The sequence below is a fragment of the Notolepis coatsorum genome (assembly GCF_963971535.1).
Source record: "Notolepis coatsorum genome assembly, chromosome: 5".
Lineage (NCBI taxonomy): Eukaryota > Metazoa > Chordata > Actinopteri > Aulopiformes > Paralepididae > Notolepis > Notolepis coatsorum.
In genome coordinates, this window is record NC_140169.1 from 97,659,427 (window position 1) to 97,676,855 (window position 17,429).

The 17,429-nt window shown below is 46.6% G+C and overlaps 1 protein-coding gene across 1 annotated transcript in view; it reads right to left on the minus strand.

Moving 5' to 3' along the window:
• Window positions 1–6,305: 6,305 nt before the first annotated feature.
• Window positions 6,306–17,429, minus strand: part of rfx6 (regulatory factor X, 6) — a gene marked incomplete at both ends in the record, with an annotated part of 59,968 nt that continues 48,844 nt past the window's right edge. Inside the window, 6 exons of the mRNA XM_084314190.1 lie at window positions 6,306–6,481; window positions 7,970–8,164; window positions 9,395–9,771; window positions 12,897–13,188; window positions 14,483–14,689; window positions 16,689–16,811. Of these exons, the coding sequence (XP_084170316.1) occupies window positions 6,306–6,481; window positions 7,970–8,164; window positions 9,395–9,771; window positions 12,897–13,188; window positions 14,483–14,689; window positions 16,689–16,811 (1,370 nt within the window). The remainder of the gene's footprint in view (window positions 6,482–7,969; window positions 8,165–9,394; window positions 9,772–12,896; window positions 13,189–14,482; window positions 14,690–16,688; window positions 16,812–17,429) is intronic.

The following is a 17,429-nucleotide window of genomic DNA, read 5'->3' on the forward strand; positions in this document are numbered from 1 at the left end:
TTCCATGCTCAAGTCAGCTGCAGCCCGGATGGGAATTGTGCTGGCTCCGCTGTATGTCTGGTAAATCACTGTTGAAAACTGTGTTTGACATTTCTTTTTCTCTTCCCTCTTAGGATGGGGAGGGACTTGGACAGCGGGCTGTCTGAAGTGTGGCTTGTTATGTCGTTGTATACAGTTCAGGTGATAGCTGCTTAGCTGGCGTGCTAGTTTGTGGCCTACTGTTGTTAGCCAGTCAGCTGTTAGCTGCGGCGCTAGCTCGTTGCGTTCACTAGGCTAGTAATCGTTAGCTTGTTGCTATCAGTCGGACGGCTGTTAGCTTAATGCTACACTGTTGAAACGTTACTGTGACTATAACATGCCTTAAACACTCTGACTACGACGTCATCTTTGACAGAGGATGTTAGTCGACCCTACACCCGGGTGCCAGTGCCAGCGAGGACTTCGTCAACATGGAGAACGGCGGTTGGGTGGCCTAGCGGACATACCCTCCTCGCCAACGCAGGAGATGCTGGGTTCAACTCGGTGTCCCGTTAACCAGTGTTGCTGTTCTCTCGGCCTGCGCTTAGGGTGAAGGTAGGAGTCCTGATCGGACTTTAAACACTTCTTCTTTTCTTCCCTTCTAAATGTTTTGTAATAACGATGTTTCCAAAACATGTGTTGCTGCAATATATTGAGGATACGACGCGTGTTGTGTGTGAATTGTCTTGTCACTGGTATAGCTTTTCTCTCTGTAGTAAATCGGCGTTGTTTTTTACGAGTGTAAAAATGAACTGGTTTGGTTGTGATGAGAACATGTGTGTTCATGTAACGTTGTACCGTGGGTGAACTCACAACTAAGAGGGTTAATTAAACCTGTAAAGCTATGCTTAGTGACATGTGATTGAGGAATGAATCTTTTTTCTCAGCCTGTGATGACAATGAACAGCATGTTCACACATTAACAGAGGTGCCTGTTCGCCTTGGTCGTATCAAAGGTAAGATAGGAGGGGTGACCCCCCGGTTTCCCTGGGGCTTCCCCCCCTCCTCTCAGACATGTTTGGTTACAATATATTGTGTCACTGTGTTTGTGGGGATACGATGTAACCCTCAGCTTAATTGCTGGGGTTGTGCTTTCCGCTTGAGAAACAATTTTTTCCTAAAGAAAAGGTTGTTTGGTCACTTATCATGTGTGCTTAGCAAGGTCTGTGGCCTTTACATAATCGAGGACTTCTGTCTTCTCTCGTAATGAAAAACGGCGTTCCTCTGTAGTAGGAGTGTACTGTGCCATTTTTTGTTGTGATGAAGGGTTGTGTGTGTCTTTGTGATCTACAACTGGGTTAGGTTTGGCCCACAGAAGCACATGTGTAAGTCTGGACCGGGGCTCTTAAAGGGGCCCTCTCTGTTCTGTGTTTTTCCTTAGTAAAACTCAGGTAGCAGGTTATCACATGAGCTATGTGAGGCTGTTCGATGCTTCATGTAGCAGGCTATGACTGTGTCATGCTCTACTTGTCATTACATCGTATCATGGGTGAGGAGTCGTAAAGGGGTGAACTGGTAATCCTTTCCTTCCCTTTTTCTGATTGGTCAGGGGTTAAAACCTCCTGTCCTTCAAGGTTCCTGTCACGTTGCTGTTCGGCACGTTACAGGGTAAGAGGGGGGGGGGGATGGAGTTTCCTGGTCCCACGCCCTGGAAGATTGGGCGTGTGCACCGCGGAAATTCCCCCGCCATAGAGTACGTCACTGAGCGCGTCTCTAGTGGTAAGACTTCCGTGGGTTGTTCAGGTCCATGTTATGGATCTGTTTCAGGGAGTTGTCAGAGATCCTCCTCACGAAGCTCCTCCTCAGAGAGAAGTGCCTTCTGTGAGTTCGGACTCTCCTTCCCAGTGAGGGATCCTCCTCAGAGTTCAGAGCCTCCTCCTCAGATTGTCAAGGTGAGTAGAACTTCAAAAAAGGAGTTCTGCTCTATTGTGCGTGTATTCGATTCAATTCGATTATTGAGTGTGTATTGGTTCAGTGCCTCCTCCTCGGAGAGCCCTAACCCAAGTGTTACATACCTCAATGTTGCAATATATTCTTTTCAATCTATACAGCTCGCGTGGGAAGTCTCTCTGGGGATTTCCGTCTCCTCCCTGTGGCGAGGGTGGCGGGATGTAAAAATGTAAAAAAAAATTACCCTCAGCTGCGTCACGTGGGATTCATGTCAGTCTGTGTTTCTTTCTTTTTTAAATAAAAAGAGGAAAGAACATGAAGCACGACGGCTCCGTGTCGTTCTCCCAGGCGACTTGGAGGAACAATGTCTGGTGTCTTGCTAGACTATCCATTGATGTGTTTGGGTCTCGACGCGTACATAGTGCTGGCTCGGGGTGTTTCTGTTAAGAATCACGCAGGGGGCTAAGTACGCCTTGGTTGCTCGTTATTAAAACGGCGTTTTTATAGGGCAACTGGGATGGAGTTTTGTCTCTTCCGAGCGCCAGTTTACTAGGTTGTCTCGATGAATTCTCGTTCATATCTGGGGGATGTTAACGGAATAGATCAGAACATAGGTAGAGGGGTCTCATGCCCTTGGGGTGGGCCACTGAGCGCGGTACAAATGGGACCGTCTGGGTGGCGCCCTCTTTTCATGTTTTGGATCAACACGCATACCTACCCCCTCTTCTGGAGTGGGCATGTCGACGTGGTTAGGGCACGGGACTGGTTCTGGTCGCGCTGGTCCAGATCAGTTAACCCGTTGTCCGCCGGGGACGCAGATCTGCTGTTCTGGTACCCTGAGGGACTTGTGCTTTTTCCGGGGGGAAAAATGCCGGGTCGGCCCGGGTGTCACAGGGTTAGGCGTTATGGAGACCCTTTGTTGGGTACACGTTGTACCTGACACTATCATAAGGGGCTGATTCTCCTTTCTTTCGCTCCTCTCTCACGCATGGCGAAGAGGGGGCTGTTGGGGTGGTCTTATGGACCTCCTCTGGTAACCCTGTGTGCTTCCCGAGAAGCCGGGCCCGGTCCGAAGTAATGTTTAGTTGAAACCGTAGGCCTGGGATAACCCTTTTTTGGAGACTGAAACACTTGTACTGCGGTATAGCTGGTGTATACCCGCAGGAGTGTTTTGGAGTTTTTCTTGAGGGGTTATAGGAACAACCACCGTATGTGGTAACAAGCGGGTGGTTGATTCCCTGGTGTGTTGGAGCAGAGTCGACTCCCGGGTTACCCGGTTGAGTGTGCCCCTGCACGTTCATGACGTCTGCCAATCATGTCAGCCTTCTCTGCCTCGACCCCTCTGGGTGGGTTTTTTTTTATGGAGGCTTTGTCATGGTGCGCAACAATGCCAGCATACGCCCCTTCCGCCGGGGTGCTGTTTTCAGTTGACCCCTTTGGCGGCTGTCTCGTCCGCAGTGCTCCAGGCTCGGGTCTACAGCCTGCTGCCTGGTTTTTCCCCGGTGCGCTGCCTGCTTCCGTTGGTTAACCTTTTGAGTGCTTTACGGCCATGCTGACTGCCTGTGTTGCAGGGTCAGTGTGCCAGGCGGCGTACTAATGGGGGGAAAGGGCCCGCTCTTGGAGGGGCCCTGTCCGAATACGCTGGCGATGTGGGGGGCAGTGTCACTAAGTGACGGCCTGGTGGGGTCTTGATGCCTGGCGTCATTGACCTCTCCGGGCCCCCTTTTTCCAGGGGATCCAGTCCCTTCAGTGGGTCTGGGTCTTCCTTCACGCTCCGCTGCTACGGCCTTGCCACGGGGTTGAGTTTGCTCTTGACCCCATGATTTTGGGGGCAGTAACAAGGGTTGTTCCTTCCGTTCGTTCCCTGGTGGCATGCAGGTTGTGCGTGTGCGTAGTCGTGGGGTCAAGCCACGGTCTGCTCACCCTGTGCGTTGAGTTGCTTGAGTTCCTCTTTGCACGGTCAGATCCGTCTCCCTCCCGTCCTCCAATAGGGAGGGTATCCCTCCATTAGGGAGGGTCGGGGGGCTCGGTCCTCCCCGGTCTGATGGTTGTGGGGGGCCTCAGCGGGGTACATTTGTCGAGCTTTGGCTTCCGCTCAGCTCCTCTTGTGCAGAATGACGCTGAGCGGAGCCAGTATGAAATAGAACGTAAGGTTATGTATATAACCAAGTTCTATGAATACTGGTGACGCTCAGCGTCAGGACGCCACTGCGGCCCTTGATCTCGCCTTGTGGTGAAAGTTTGGGAAGGAGGCGAGTAGGTGACCACACACCTGCTTATGAAGGTAAGCGGATAGGGGTGTGGCCAGACGAATGTTGGGATGTAAAGGTACATTGTGGAGTTTTTTATTCAGTGCACGTGCACGAAGTAAAGTCAGTGCAGAATGACTCTGAGCGTCACCAGTATTCATAGAACTTGGTTATATACATAACCTTACGGTATCAACTCTCAGGGTCACTAACCAGGAGTCGACTGTGACTCTTAGGACAACTGTTACCAGAGGTGTGGACTAGAGTCACATGACTCACAAATGTGATGACTTACAGAGGTTAATCGTCTGTAGTGTGGTAGTGAAAGGGTTAACCGTCTGTAGTGTGGTAGTGAAAGGTTAACCGTCTGTAGTGTGGTAGTGAAAGGTTAACCGCCTGTAGTGTGGTAGTGAAATGTTAACCATCTGTAGTGTGGTAGTGAAAGGTTAACCGCCTGTAGTGTGGTAGTGAAAGGGTTAACCTTCTGTAGTGTGGTTGTGAAAGGGTTAACCTTCTGTAGTGTGGTAGTGAAAGGTTAACCGCCTGTAGTGTGATAGTGAAAGGGTTAACCCTTTTGTAGTGTGGTAGTGAAAGGGTTAACTGTCTGTAGTGTGGTAGTGAAAGGGTTAACCTTCTGTAATGTGGTTGTAAAAGGGTTAACCCTTTTGCCGTGGGGCAGTGAAAGGGTTAACCCTTTTGTCATGTGGTAGTGACGGGGTTAACACCAGTGACTCGTGACTTTACCCAGACTTGAGCCTTGTGACTCCACACGTGCCCTTGACCACCTGGAAGGAAAGAACTCTTATGTGAGAATGCTGCTTGTCGACTGCAGCTCAGCATTCAATACCATCGTCGCCAGGTGGTGAGGATGGGACCCAAAACCTCTGCCCCTCTGACCCACAACACAGGAGCCCCCCAGGGTTGTGTCCTGAGCCCCCTCCTCTACTCCCTGTACACTCACAACTGTGTAGCCACGCACAGCCCCAACATGGTGATTAAGTTTGCCGATGGCACAATGGTACAGGGTGAACAACCTCTCTCTCAACGTTGACACTGAGCTGGTCATGGACTACAGGAGAGGGGGAGAAAGGCCGGACCCCATCAACATCAACAGGTCTGCTGTGGAGAGAGTTACCAGCTTCAAGCTCCTGTCTCGACATCACCGAGGACCTCGCCTGGAATGTGCTCACTGGCCAGGTGGTGAAGAAGGCACAGCGACATCTCTTTCACCTAAGGTGGATGAAGACATTTTGGCATGGAGCCTTCTACAGAGGCACACCTGAGAACATCCTGACGTGATGCACCACTGCCTGGTATGGACTGCATGGGCTGCATTTATATAGCATTTTTATCCAAAGTGCTTTACAAACGTATGCCTCACATTCACACACAGACGGCGGAGGCAGTTAGGGGCTAAGTGTTTTGCTCAAGGACACTTCGACGTGCTGCCGGGAGGAGCCAGAATCAAACCGGGAACCTTCTCATTACCAGACAACTGCTCTACCTCTTGAGCCACCAAGCCATCCAGTTGCACGAGCGGAGAAAGACGTTGAGCGTTTACACATGTAAATTGTATAAACTACTAACTATTACTCTTTCATTAAATCCACAGACTAAGATCAACCCACAACAACAAATGGGGGGGGGGGTTGATTAGTGCTAAATTAATATTCATAAAAATGAAGAGGAGAAGAGTAGAAGATAGGAGAGAAGAGGAAAGAAGAGAAGAGAAGAGGGGAGGAGAGGAGAGAATATGGGAGGGGAGGAAAGGAAAGGAGAGAAGAAGAGAGGAGAGGGGAAGAGGAGAGAAGAGAGGAGAGAAGAGAAGAGGAGAGAAGGAGAAGATAGGAGAGAAGATAGGAGAGAAGAGGAAAGAAGAGAAGAGGGGAGGAGAGAAGAGGGGAGGTGAGGGGAGGTGAGGAGAGGAGAGAAGAAGAGAGTAGAGGAGAGTAGGAAATTCCCTCCTATTTGGTGAATTAAAAAGTTCTCGGGGAGAGAATGATGTCAAACTGATGTCACCCTCGTCCCCCCGATAGATGCCGTGAGAACAAAGCTGTGTCCAGCCACAGAGACATATCACATTCTACCAAATCAGCCAAATATTGTTTTGTGATGGAGTTTCCCTTTAAGCAGGAAATTGACCGTGTGTCACGGAGCTGCCCCTCCCCCCATGAACACAGTGTTGATGGGCGGCAGCGTTGACACCAGGTCCCGCACCTCCTCCTCCGATGCTACCCGCTGGGAGAGCAGTGTATCCTGGGAGTGGAACTGGGAGGGGCCTCCATACATGCAGGGGGCGGAGCCTGAAGAGGGAAGGGGAGGAGCTGCAGAGGAAGGAAGTAAACAACAACAATAACATATAAAGCTTTACAAATCTATATGACTGCAGGAAAATCTTACTTGTTTCTCAAATCAGATCTTTAAGACAGACTGTCCGCACTGTTATTTGCAAGTGATCAGATCGGATCTGTGTGTCCAGACCACACATCACCGATCTATGCATGGGTTGCCACGGTAACGACATAAGTGTCAGTAACTACATACACTGGTGACGCGGCTTTCCAACAAGCGTGAGAAACGCACAGAAGCCTCCCACGATTAAAGATATGATAAGATAAGATATTCCTTTATTGATCCCCTTGGGGTCAATATTTAGCATCTGTCCAGGATGTCCATCAAACAGAGACACATAGGCTGTCAACACCACCATTCCTCCCAGGTGTCAGGCTCCTCATTCCCTTCCATTCATTTTGGAGAGCTAGTCTAAATATAATACTTCTAAAGTATAAACAAATTATACAGCAATAGTATTCTGTGTAATATATTTTTCTGAGTCAAAGGTACTTTTTGTTTCCATTTTCAAATGGTCAATAAAGGACCTATTTCTCACTTGAGGTGTAGTTTGACCAACTGCCAACTTCTCACAGAATGTTTAGAACATTCCACTTGTATGCCACTGTCAAACATCTGTGCCAGTGTTACTATACTATTATTTTCCCTTAACATATTGAATAAATAATATATTATTGTTTCCCCCATATGTTTAGTATATTTTATAAATAAGATAAATAAAATAAACAAGTTAAAAAAATTAAAAAGTTTAATAATTAACTTTCATGGCGTTCAGTCTTGTTTATTCACTGTGTCCATGGAAAGGACAATGAACGCAGCCATAAACAACAAATTGACCGGATGTCCGGATCTGCTTTTATTTTTCAAAGGTAATAAATCTGTAAAGACACATTTATTATGCCAAAACAAACACGTACCTTTGACTCATAGTTGTACAGCAGCAGTTTGTTTATAGTAGCCTGACACCTGGGAGGAATGGTGGGCGTTGACAGCGGGAAACAGGGACAGCAGTGGTCACTAACTTACTAGTAGATGACTTTACATAGAGGTAAGAGAGGACTGCTGAAACTGAAACCTTTTCTTCTGTCTCCCCTACTCTGTCTCCCTCTCAGCCTTCCTACTGTCTCAATACAGAACCTTCTCTCCTGTGTCTCCCTACTCTGTCTCCCTCATAGCCTTCCTACTGTCTCAATACAGAACCTTCTCTCCTGTGTCTCCCTACTCTGTCTCCCTCTCAGCCCAAATACTGCCCTTATAGAAGAGATGGGAAGAGAAGAGAAGAGAAGAGAAGAGAAGAGAAGAGAAGAGAAGAGAAGAGAAGAGAAGAGAAGAGAAGAGAAGAGAAGAGAAGAGAAGAGAAGAGAAGAGAAGAGAAGAGAGTGGTTATTGACTTTGCTTTCCTCTTAATGTCCTGTTGTCTCAATAAATACAAAGCTTTCTTTATAGAAAAGAACAAGGACCTCCTGTCTCAGTCTCAGTGTAGCAGGATGCTGTTTTCTGACCTGTGTCATCCAGGATGTTCAGGGGGTCATGAACTTCAGAGAACATCGCAGGGAAGGGGCGGAGACTGCCCACACTGCTGATGACGGACACATGCTGGTCGACCAACGACGCCATTCGCTGACCGTCCAGGTAACTGCTGTTGCCATAGTAACCTGCCACACCAGGGAATTTTGGCTGATCAGTGGTGGTATTTTGACGATTCTACAGTGTTTGGTGTGTGCACAGAAAGGATGGCTTGTAAAAGGACTTTCTCCGATGTGAACTTGATTTGTCAAGTTAGTTAGTCATCTAGAGAAAAAGCCTCTTGCAAAGTGGAAATTGCTATGGCTAACACTCGGTATAGTCCTTTCTCAGCACAATCCATGCTGTTCCTCATACAAGCTCCAGATTAGCCACAAGCTAATGTAAAGTCAATGGGGTTGACACATGCTGACTGAGGCTCACTGAAATGTATACATTGTGTGCACTGTGGAGTAGATTTCAGTGAGCATCGTCAGCTCGTGCAGACGGGAGCTTGACCCCATTGATTTAGCATTGGATGGTGACTAACTATCCAGAGTGAGTTGAGAAAGGATGCTGCCAATCAACATCATTGGCGAGTAAGAAATAGGTCCCAGGGTTCCAAAAATGACAACTATCCCTTTAATATTAGTTTGATTTAATTCGATTTGTTATGTTTGTGCAACCCTGTCTCATACAATGATATAATCTCCTACTACTATTTCATACAGTGATATAAAGTCCTACTACTATTTCATACAGTGATATAAAGTCCTACTACTACTGTCTCATACAGTGATACAAAGTCATCCTACTGTTTCATACAGTGATATAAAGTCCTACTACTATTCCATACAGTGATATAAAGTCCTACTACTATTTCATACAGTGATATAAAGTCCTACTACTATTTCATACAGTGATAGAAAGTCCTACAACTGTTCCATACAGTGATATAAAGTCCTACTACTGTTTCATACAGTGATATAAAGTCCTACAACTGTTACATACAGTGATATAAAGTCCTACAACTGTTTCATACAGTGATATAAAGTCCTACAACTGTTTCATACAGTGATATAAAGTCCTACAACTGTTTCATACAGTGATATAAAGTCCTGCAACTGTTTCATACAGTGATATAAAGTCCTACTACTGTTTCATACAGTGATATAAAGTCCTACAACTGTTTCATACAGTGATATAAAGTCCTGCAACTGTTTCATACAGTGATATAAAGTCCTACAACGGTTTCATACAGTGATATAAAGTCCTACTACTGTCTCATACAGTGATATAAAGTCCTACTACTATTTCATATGGTAATATAAAGTCCTACTACTATTTCATACAGTAATATAAAGTCCTCCTAGCCTGCTTACCACTGTGTTCTGCAGTAGAGTAGACCTGTCCCTGACAACCAGCACCTCCAGGGTTCAGGCCAGCCCCTACAAAGCCATATCCCCCTGTCGAGTCCATCATCTGGGTTGTGGCCTGGGCCTCCATCCCCTGGTCTGGCGGAGCTTGGACCGTGTCTGGCCCAGAGCCGTAGTTGGAAGCCGTCCGTACGGTAGAGGCGTAAGAAGGCACGGCACAGCTGCCGCTGCCAGAGGAGAGATGGATGGATTGATGGTGATGACCTCCGCTGAAGAACACCTCCTTAGACATCTGTGGGTCACTGAAGGAGGGGTAGCGGGGGAGCTGGTAGGCCGGGGATGAAGCCTGGGACTGGCCTGAGGGCAGAGCCTGACTCTGGGGCCTGAATGCAGACAACATAACAACAACATGAAAACAAGATCTTCTATTTCTATTAAAATGTGCTTCAACTTTTAATTATATTCGTTTGCTTTAGAAATGGCAACTTGTGCTATATCTGTAGTAATCAGTCCCTCCAGGAAATTGCAATCTTGTGATCGTAAGAATTAATGGCAATATTTGCGGGGGCTTTCAATTTAGCAAAATTCCTGTGATTTCTAATTCTAAACCACATTTCATATAACCCCAATCATCACACTTATCTGCACATCATAGCATCCCATCCTTCAGGTTATGGAAATTACATGATGAAGAAAGAGAACCCCTCTTGTTTTTCCACAACTTGCGATTCCTGCCAACTCCCACAACTTTTCTTTTTAGATTTCTGCCAACTTCTGCAGTTTTACCACAAATAAATCACATAAAACAGCAAGTCCTGGAGGGACTGAGTAATGAGTAGAATGTGTCTGAAGATACTGCTACGTGAGGCTGTAAAGCAGCTGCTTCTCAATAAAAACACTATTTATCTTATCCGACAATACCTGAATGTGTAGACTAAAGTTTCAGTGATTGAAAACGTACAGGACAATATCTGGTCCTGAGGTGGTAAACATCAGCTCCTCCCACATGTAACATGTTTCTGCCTATAATCTAGCAACAGTTACAGTAATAGTTATAGCAATAGTTACAGTAATAGTTATAGCAATAGTTACAGTAATAGTTATAGCAATAGTTACAGTAATAGTTATAGCAATAGTTATAGCAATATGTATAGCCATAGGTATAGCCATGGTTACAGTAATAGTTATAGCAATAGTTACAGTAATAGTTATAACAGTAGTTACAGCAATAGGTATAGCCATAGTTATAGCCATGGTTACAGTAATAGTTATAGCAATAGTCAAGTCAAGAGTTTTATTTGTCACGGCATACAAGTATACAATGAAATGCGGGTGGTCTTGCCCGCAACGATGTGCAATACAGTGGTACAACATATAATAGAATCCAATAAAAACAACATTGTGCAATAAACAGGTAACAGGTAACATGGTGGGACATCTCGGTATCTGTACATAGTTATTTACAGAGCATATAGGACATGCTGGGTCATTTGGTAGTGCAATACACTGTTACTGTTGTTATACTATTTTTAAAGTGACCTTTCCTTTTTGGCGTGTGGGCGTGTGCGTGTGGGCGTGTGCGGCATGAGTGTGTGCCTGCTCATGTTAAAGTGGCTGCTAGTGTGTGAGCGTGCACAGCGTGCGTGTCGTGTGTGTGCTCATGTGTGCTTGTGTGTGAGAAGTTCAGTGTTCTGTGGCACTCAGTGATCATTGTTCAAGGCTCTGATGGCCTGGGGGAAGAAGCTGAGCCGAAGCCTCTCTGTCCTAGTAGCTGGGGTTCACAGGCGTCTGCCTGACCTCAGCAGCTGGAACAGGCTGTTATTGGGGTGTTGGGGGTCTTTCATTATTCTGCAGGCTCTGGATTTGCACCTCTTGTTGTATAGAACCTGCAGGGGAGGTAGTGCAATACCCGTGGTACGCTCGGCTGAGCGCACCACTCTCTGTAGGGCCTTCTTGTCCTGTGCCGTGCTGTTTCCATACCAGGCAGTGATGTTTCCAGTCAAGATGCTCTCTACAGCTCCGGAGTAGAAGGACTGGAGTATCTTCCCCGATACTCTGAACTTCCTTAACTGTCTCAGGTGGTAGAGGCGCTGCTTCGCCTTTTTTACGACTGTGTCTATGTGTGTTGACCATGTCAGATCCTCTGAGATGTGGACCCCCAGGTACTTAAAGCTGCTCACCCTGTCCACGGTAGCCCCGTTTATCATCAGTGGTGTGTGTGTCTCCTGCTGTCCTCTCCTATAATCCACGATCAGCTCCTTGGTTTTACCAATGTTCAGGAGCAGGCTGTTGTCCTGGCACCAGCGTTCCAGTACCTCAACCTCCTCCCGGTAGGCCTTCTCGTCGTTGTCCGAGATCAGCCCCACCACCACTGTGTCGTCTGCAAACTTCACTATGGAGTTGGAGCTGAACTTGGCCACACAATCGTGTGTGTAGAGTGAGTACAGAAGGGGGCTCAGAACACAGCCCTGGGGGGACCAGATGCTCAGGGTGATGGTGTTGGAGGTCTGACCCCCCACCCTGACCGCCTGGGGTCTTTCACTCAGAAAGTCCAGTACCCAGGCGCTCAGGGCGGAGCTCAGACCCAGCTCGATCAGCTTGTCCACCAGTCTGGTGGGGACTATGGTGTTGAACGCTGAGCTGTAGTCAATGAACAACAGTCTCACATAGCCCCCCTTCTGACGGTCAAGGTGAGAGAGGGTGCTGTGCAGTACCTGGGAGACCGCGTCGTCAGTGGACCTGTTTGTCCTGTATGCAAATTGCATAGGGTCCATATCACTGTGGAGGGAGGCACAAATGTGGTCCTTGACCAGCCTCTCGAAACATTTCATGACCACAGAGGTGAGTGCCACCGGTCTGTAGTCATTGAGACATGTTGGGGAGGGTTTCTTCGGTACAGGGATGATGGTAGACATCTTGAAGCAGGCAGGGACCACTGACTCCGCCAGGGATTGATTAAATATGGAGGTGAACACCGGGGCTAGCTGGTTGGCACAGGACTTAAGTATGCGTCCTGTTATACCATCTGGGCCAGCAGCCTTCCTGGTGTTCACCTGCATAAATGCTCTTCTCACACTGTGTTCCGACAACGAGAGAGCGTCCCCGCCCCCCCGCGGTTGCCCCCCCCCCCTCCACAACAGCCGGCGCGCCAGTGACGTCACTAGCCGGTGAGCTAGCGTCGCCACTGTTTGCACCAAACCGTGCGTAGAAGGAGTTGAGTTTGTCCGCGAGAGAGGCGTCGTCGCTCCCCATTGAGGGGGCGCTGACTTTGTAGTCAGTTATTGTCTTCAGTCCCCGCCATAAGCCTCTTGTGTCGTTTTGTGCCATTTGTGTCTCCAATTTATCAGCATATGTCCGTTTTGCAAGATTTACAGCCTTGCGCAGTTACAGTAATAGTTATAACAGTAGTTACAGCCATAGTTGTAGCCATAGTTGTAGGCATAGTTACAGCCAAAGTTACAGCCATAGTTACAGCCATATTTACAGCCATAGTTATAGCAATAGTCACCTGAAGGGCTGCTGGTAGCTGGGAGTGGAGCAGGGGCTGCTGGGAAGAGGAGAGTAGTAGCTAGAGCTGGCCTGAGACACAGGGTGGTACAGGGTCTCCTGGTAGGCTGTGCAGGGGCTGGGCTGGTGGCTCAGGGATGGCTGGGTGATGGTGGAGGAGGAGGAGGAGGAGGAGGTGAGAGGCCTCCCTGCCATGGGCCCCTGGTTGATCACGGACCCTCTGTGGATCAGCATGGCTGGAGAGATGGGAGGAGTCATCAGGGGGCCGCTGGAGTGAGAAAAGTCCATCTGACCTGCGTGTGTGTGTGTGTGTGTGTGTGTGTGTGTGTGTGTGTGTGTGTGTGTGTGTGTGTGTGTGTGTGTGTGTGTGTGCGTGCGTTAAATAGAGAGACATAGTTATATTAGCATTAATGTACTATTAGAAGAAGTCAAACAGAGACATAAAATAAACAACTAAAACTAGAGCTGTCCTCCACTCAAGAAAACTACAACTAAAACTAGAGCTGAAGCTAAGCAAAACGGAGTCACTTCACCTGCCCGCCAAATCCTCCACTGACCAACCTTTCGATCACAGTGAAGAATGTGCATAGCTGTGGCATCATCCCTGACCGCCAAGAAACTTGGTGTAGTCCTTGATGACCGGCTGAGCAACATCAGAAAGATCCACCCCTTCATACAAAAGAAGCCACCAAACTCCTCCTGCAATCAACAGTCATGTGTTGACTCGACTACTACAATGCACTGCTAGCTGGGTTACTGACCACCGCCATCAAGCCACTTCAACTCATACAGAATGCAGCGGCCCGCCTGATCTCCAACCTACCAAAGTCAGCCCATGTTACCCCACTTCTTAGAGAGCTGCACTGGCTTCCCGTTGCCGCACAAGTCCACTTCAAGGTCCTTGACCTGGCATATCGTGCAGCGAGGGGAACGGCTCTCCCCTACCGCCGGTCAATGGCCTCTAACTACACACCCTCAAGACCCCTCCGCTCTACATCTTCTGGCCGCCTCAGACCCACTCCTCTCCGAGCTCCGGGGGGCTCATCAAAGAAAAGCAGGCTATTCTCTGTCCTTGCCGTACAATGGTGAAACGAACTTCCCACCATAGTCAGGACTGCCAAAATCCATACAATTATCCACCGTCGACTAAAAGCACAATTCCTTAATCAATATCTGAAATTAAGAAAACAATATTACTAACCTTCCTTTACTATCGTGCACTTTGCCACTAAATAATCTTCCTTGCCTATATTACTACCTGCAATGCTAGTAATATGTCTTTACTACTATGCACTCAAGACTGTAGCACCCACGTTCAATTCTGTTTGACGAACAATGTTACTTAACTTTAGCTGCCAGGGTTGTACCCTTCCTGCTGACTTGTCGTATAGAACTTGTAAGTCGCTTTGGATAAAAGCATCAGCTAAATGACTAAAACTAGAACTACAACAAAAACTACAACTAAAACAACTATTAAATGTCAAATGTATTAATTATTATTTATTATTCTGACCAGCTTTACAACTTATGCCAAATATTCCCTCACACGCACACACACCGATGGTGAAGGATCCATGCTCCTCCTACCTGAGATTGAAAAGTCGTCAGATTCTGTCTCCTGGAAGACAATCATGCTGCTTCCCAGGCTCTGCTGCTGATTGGCTGAGAGAGACATGTAAGCTTGTTCCACCACAGATTCATTCTTCACTGAGTGGTCTGCGGCAGCACTGGCCTTGTTGCGATTGGCTAAGAAACAGGAACTAGGGGAGGCTGTGAATGCTGCTTTGCTGGCATCTGAAAATGACAACATGACACATTAGATCTGTGTAATCAGATGGGATTGCCTCTATGTACACACACATGTACACAGATAGATAGACACACACACGCACGCATCTCAGCCCCTGTAACCTGCATCTCATGCAACTGTGTTTCTCATGTACTTGTGTTTCTCATGTCCCTGTGTTTCTCATGTCCCTGTGTTTCTCATGTACTTGTGTTTCTCATGTCCCTGTGTTTCTCATGTCCCTGTGTTTCTCATGTCCCTGTGTTTCTCATGTACCTGTGTTTCTCATGTCCCTGTATTTCTCATGTCCCTGTGTTTCTCATGTACTTGTGTTTCTCATGTCCCTGTATTTCTCATGTCCCTGTGTTTCTCATGTACTCGTGTTTCTCATCTACCTGTATTTCTCATGTACTTGTGTTTCTCATCTACCTGTGTTTCTCATGTACCTGTATTTCTCATGTACCTGTATTTCTCATCTACCTGTATTTCTCATGTACCTGTATTTCTCATGTACCTGTATTTCTCATCTACCTGTATTTCTCATGTACCTGTATTTCTCATGTACCTGTATTTCTCATGTACCTGTATTTCTCATCTACCTGTATTTCTCATGTCCCTGTGTTTCTCATGTACCTGTGTTTCTCGTCTACCTGTGTTTCTCATGTCCCCGTGTTTCTCATGTCCCTGTGTTTCTCATGTACTTGTGTTTCTCATGTACTTGTGTTTCTCATGTACTTGTGTTTCTCATGTCCCTGTGTTTATCATGTCCCTGTGTTTCTCATGTCCCTGTGTTTCTCATGTCCCCGTGTTTCTCATGTACTTGTGTTTCTCATGTACCTGTGTTTCTCATCTACTTGTGTTTCTCATGTCCCCGTGTTTCTCATGTACTTGTGTTTCTCATGTACCTGTGTTTCTCATCTACTTGTGTTTCTCATGTACTTGTGTTTCTCATCTACTTGTGTTTCTCATCTACTTGTGTTTCTCATGCACCTGTGTTTCTCATGTACTTGTGTTTCTCATGTACTTGTGTTTCTCATGTACCTGTGTTTCTCATCTACTTGTGTTTCTCATGTCCCTGTGTTTCTCATGTACTTGTGTTTCTCATGTACTTGTGTTTCTCATCTACTTGTGTTTCTCATCTACTTGTGTTTCTCATGTACTTGTGTTTCTCATCTACTTGTGTTTCTCATGTACTTGTGTTTCTCATGTACTTGTGTTTCTCATGTCCTTGTGTTTCTCATCTACCTGTGTTTCTCATGTACTTGTGTTTCTCATGTACTTGTGTTTCTCATGTACCTGTGTTTCTCATGTCCCTGTGTTTCTCATGTACTTGTGTTTCTCATCTACCTGTGTTCCTCATGTATCTGTCCAGCAGGTTCTGCAGGTCCTACCTGTGTTCTTCATGTATCTGTCCAGCAGGTTCTGCAGGTCCTACCTGTGTTCCTTGTGTATCTGTCCAGCAGGTTCTGCAGGTCCTACCTGTGTTCCTCATGTATCTGTCCAGGAGGTTCTGCAGGTCCTACCTGTGTTCCTCATGTATCTGTCCAGCAGGTTCTGCAGGTCCTACCTGTGTTCCTCATGTATCTGTCCAGCAGGTTCTGCAGGTCCTACCTGTGTTCCTCATGTATCTGTCCAGGAGGTTCTGCAGGTCCTACCTGTGTTCCTCATGTATCTGTCCAGCAGGTTCTGCATGTCCTACCTGTGTTCCTCATGTATCTGTCCAGCAGGTTCTGCAGGTCCTACCTGTGTTCCTCATGTATCTGTCCAGCAGGTTCTGCAGGTCCTACCTGTGTTCCTCATGTATCTGTCCAGCAGGTTCTGCAGGTCCTACCTGTGTTCCTCATGTATCTGTCCAGGAGGTTCTGCAGGTCCTACCTGTGTTCCTCATGTATCTGTCCAGCAGGTTCTGCAGGTCCTACCTGTGTTCCTCATGTATCTGTCCAGCAGGTTCTGCAGGTCCTACCTGTGTTCCTCATGTATCTGTCCAGCAGGTTCTGCAGGTCCTACCTGTGTTCCTCATGTATCTGTCCAGCAGGTTCTGCAGGTCCTGCTCCTTGTCGTTGTTAAACTGTGTCTCCAGGGCCAACAGGATGTACTCGTCCAACAACATCCTGATGAGGTGGAATGAACCTGAGACACAGAAACACTTTAACACTTTACTTTAGCACTAAACAAGTCTTTATATAGTATTCTTATGACCCTTAAATCCTTCTATTGTTAAAATCAAATGTGAAAATGATATAATTGAATACAACTTGTAGTTATTCCCAGTTATTTCCCACTGAAAAATAGTAACTAGTTTCCATTACTAGTGTTACTTCAGTTCAAAAGTAACTCAGTTACTTTACTGATTACTTACACCAAAAAGTAACAGTTAATGTGTTACTGTGAAAAGTAACTTTTTAGTTACTTAAAAAACAAAAACAACATTATTTCAATTGCTCCCATTAACCGCTTAACCTGCGCCCCGAAAAGTGTCCTTTTTAGTTTTCATTTTTGAGGACTGCATACTTTTTTGCAAACCAAAACAACTTTATACTTATAACACATGCATGAGCCTGGTCTCTTTTGAAAGATGACATTCTGACGTTTCTGATTCCAGAAAGAAAATTCAATTTGAGTGCTGTTTGCACAATAAACTGTTCAAAATCCTCTTCTTATTTAAATACATATGATTATTCATATTTCACAGTTTTTGTTCTTCATGTTTCATTGACGACCAGGAGGCAGAAATGTAGTTCTCAATTC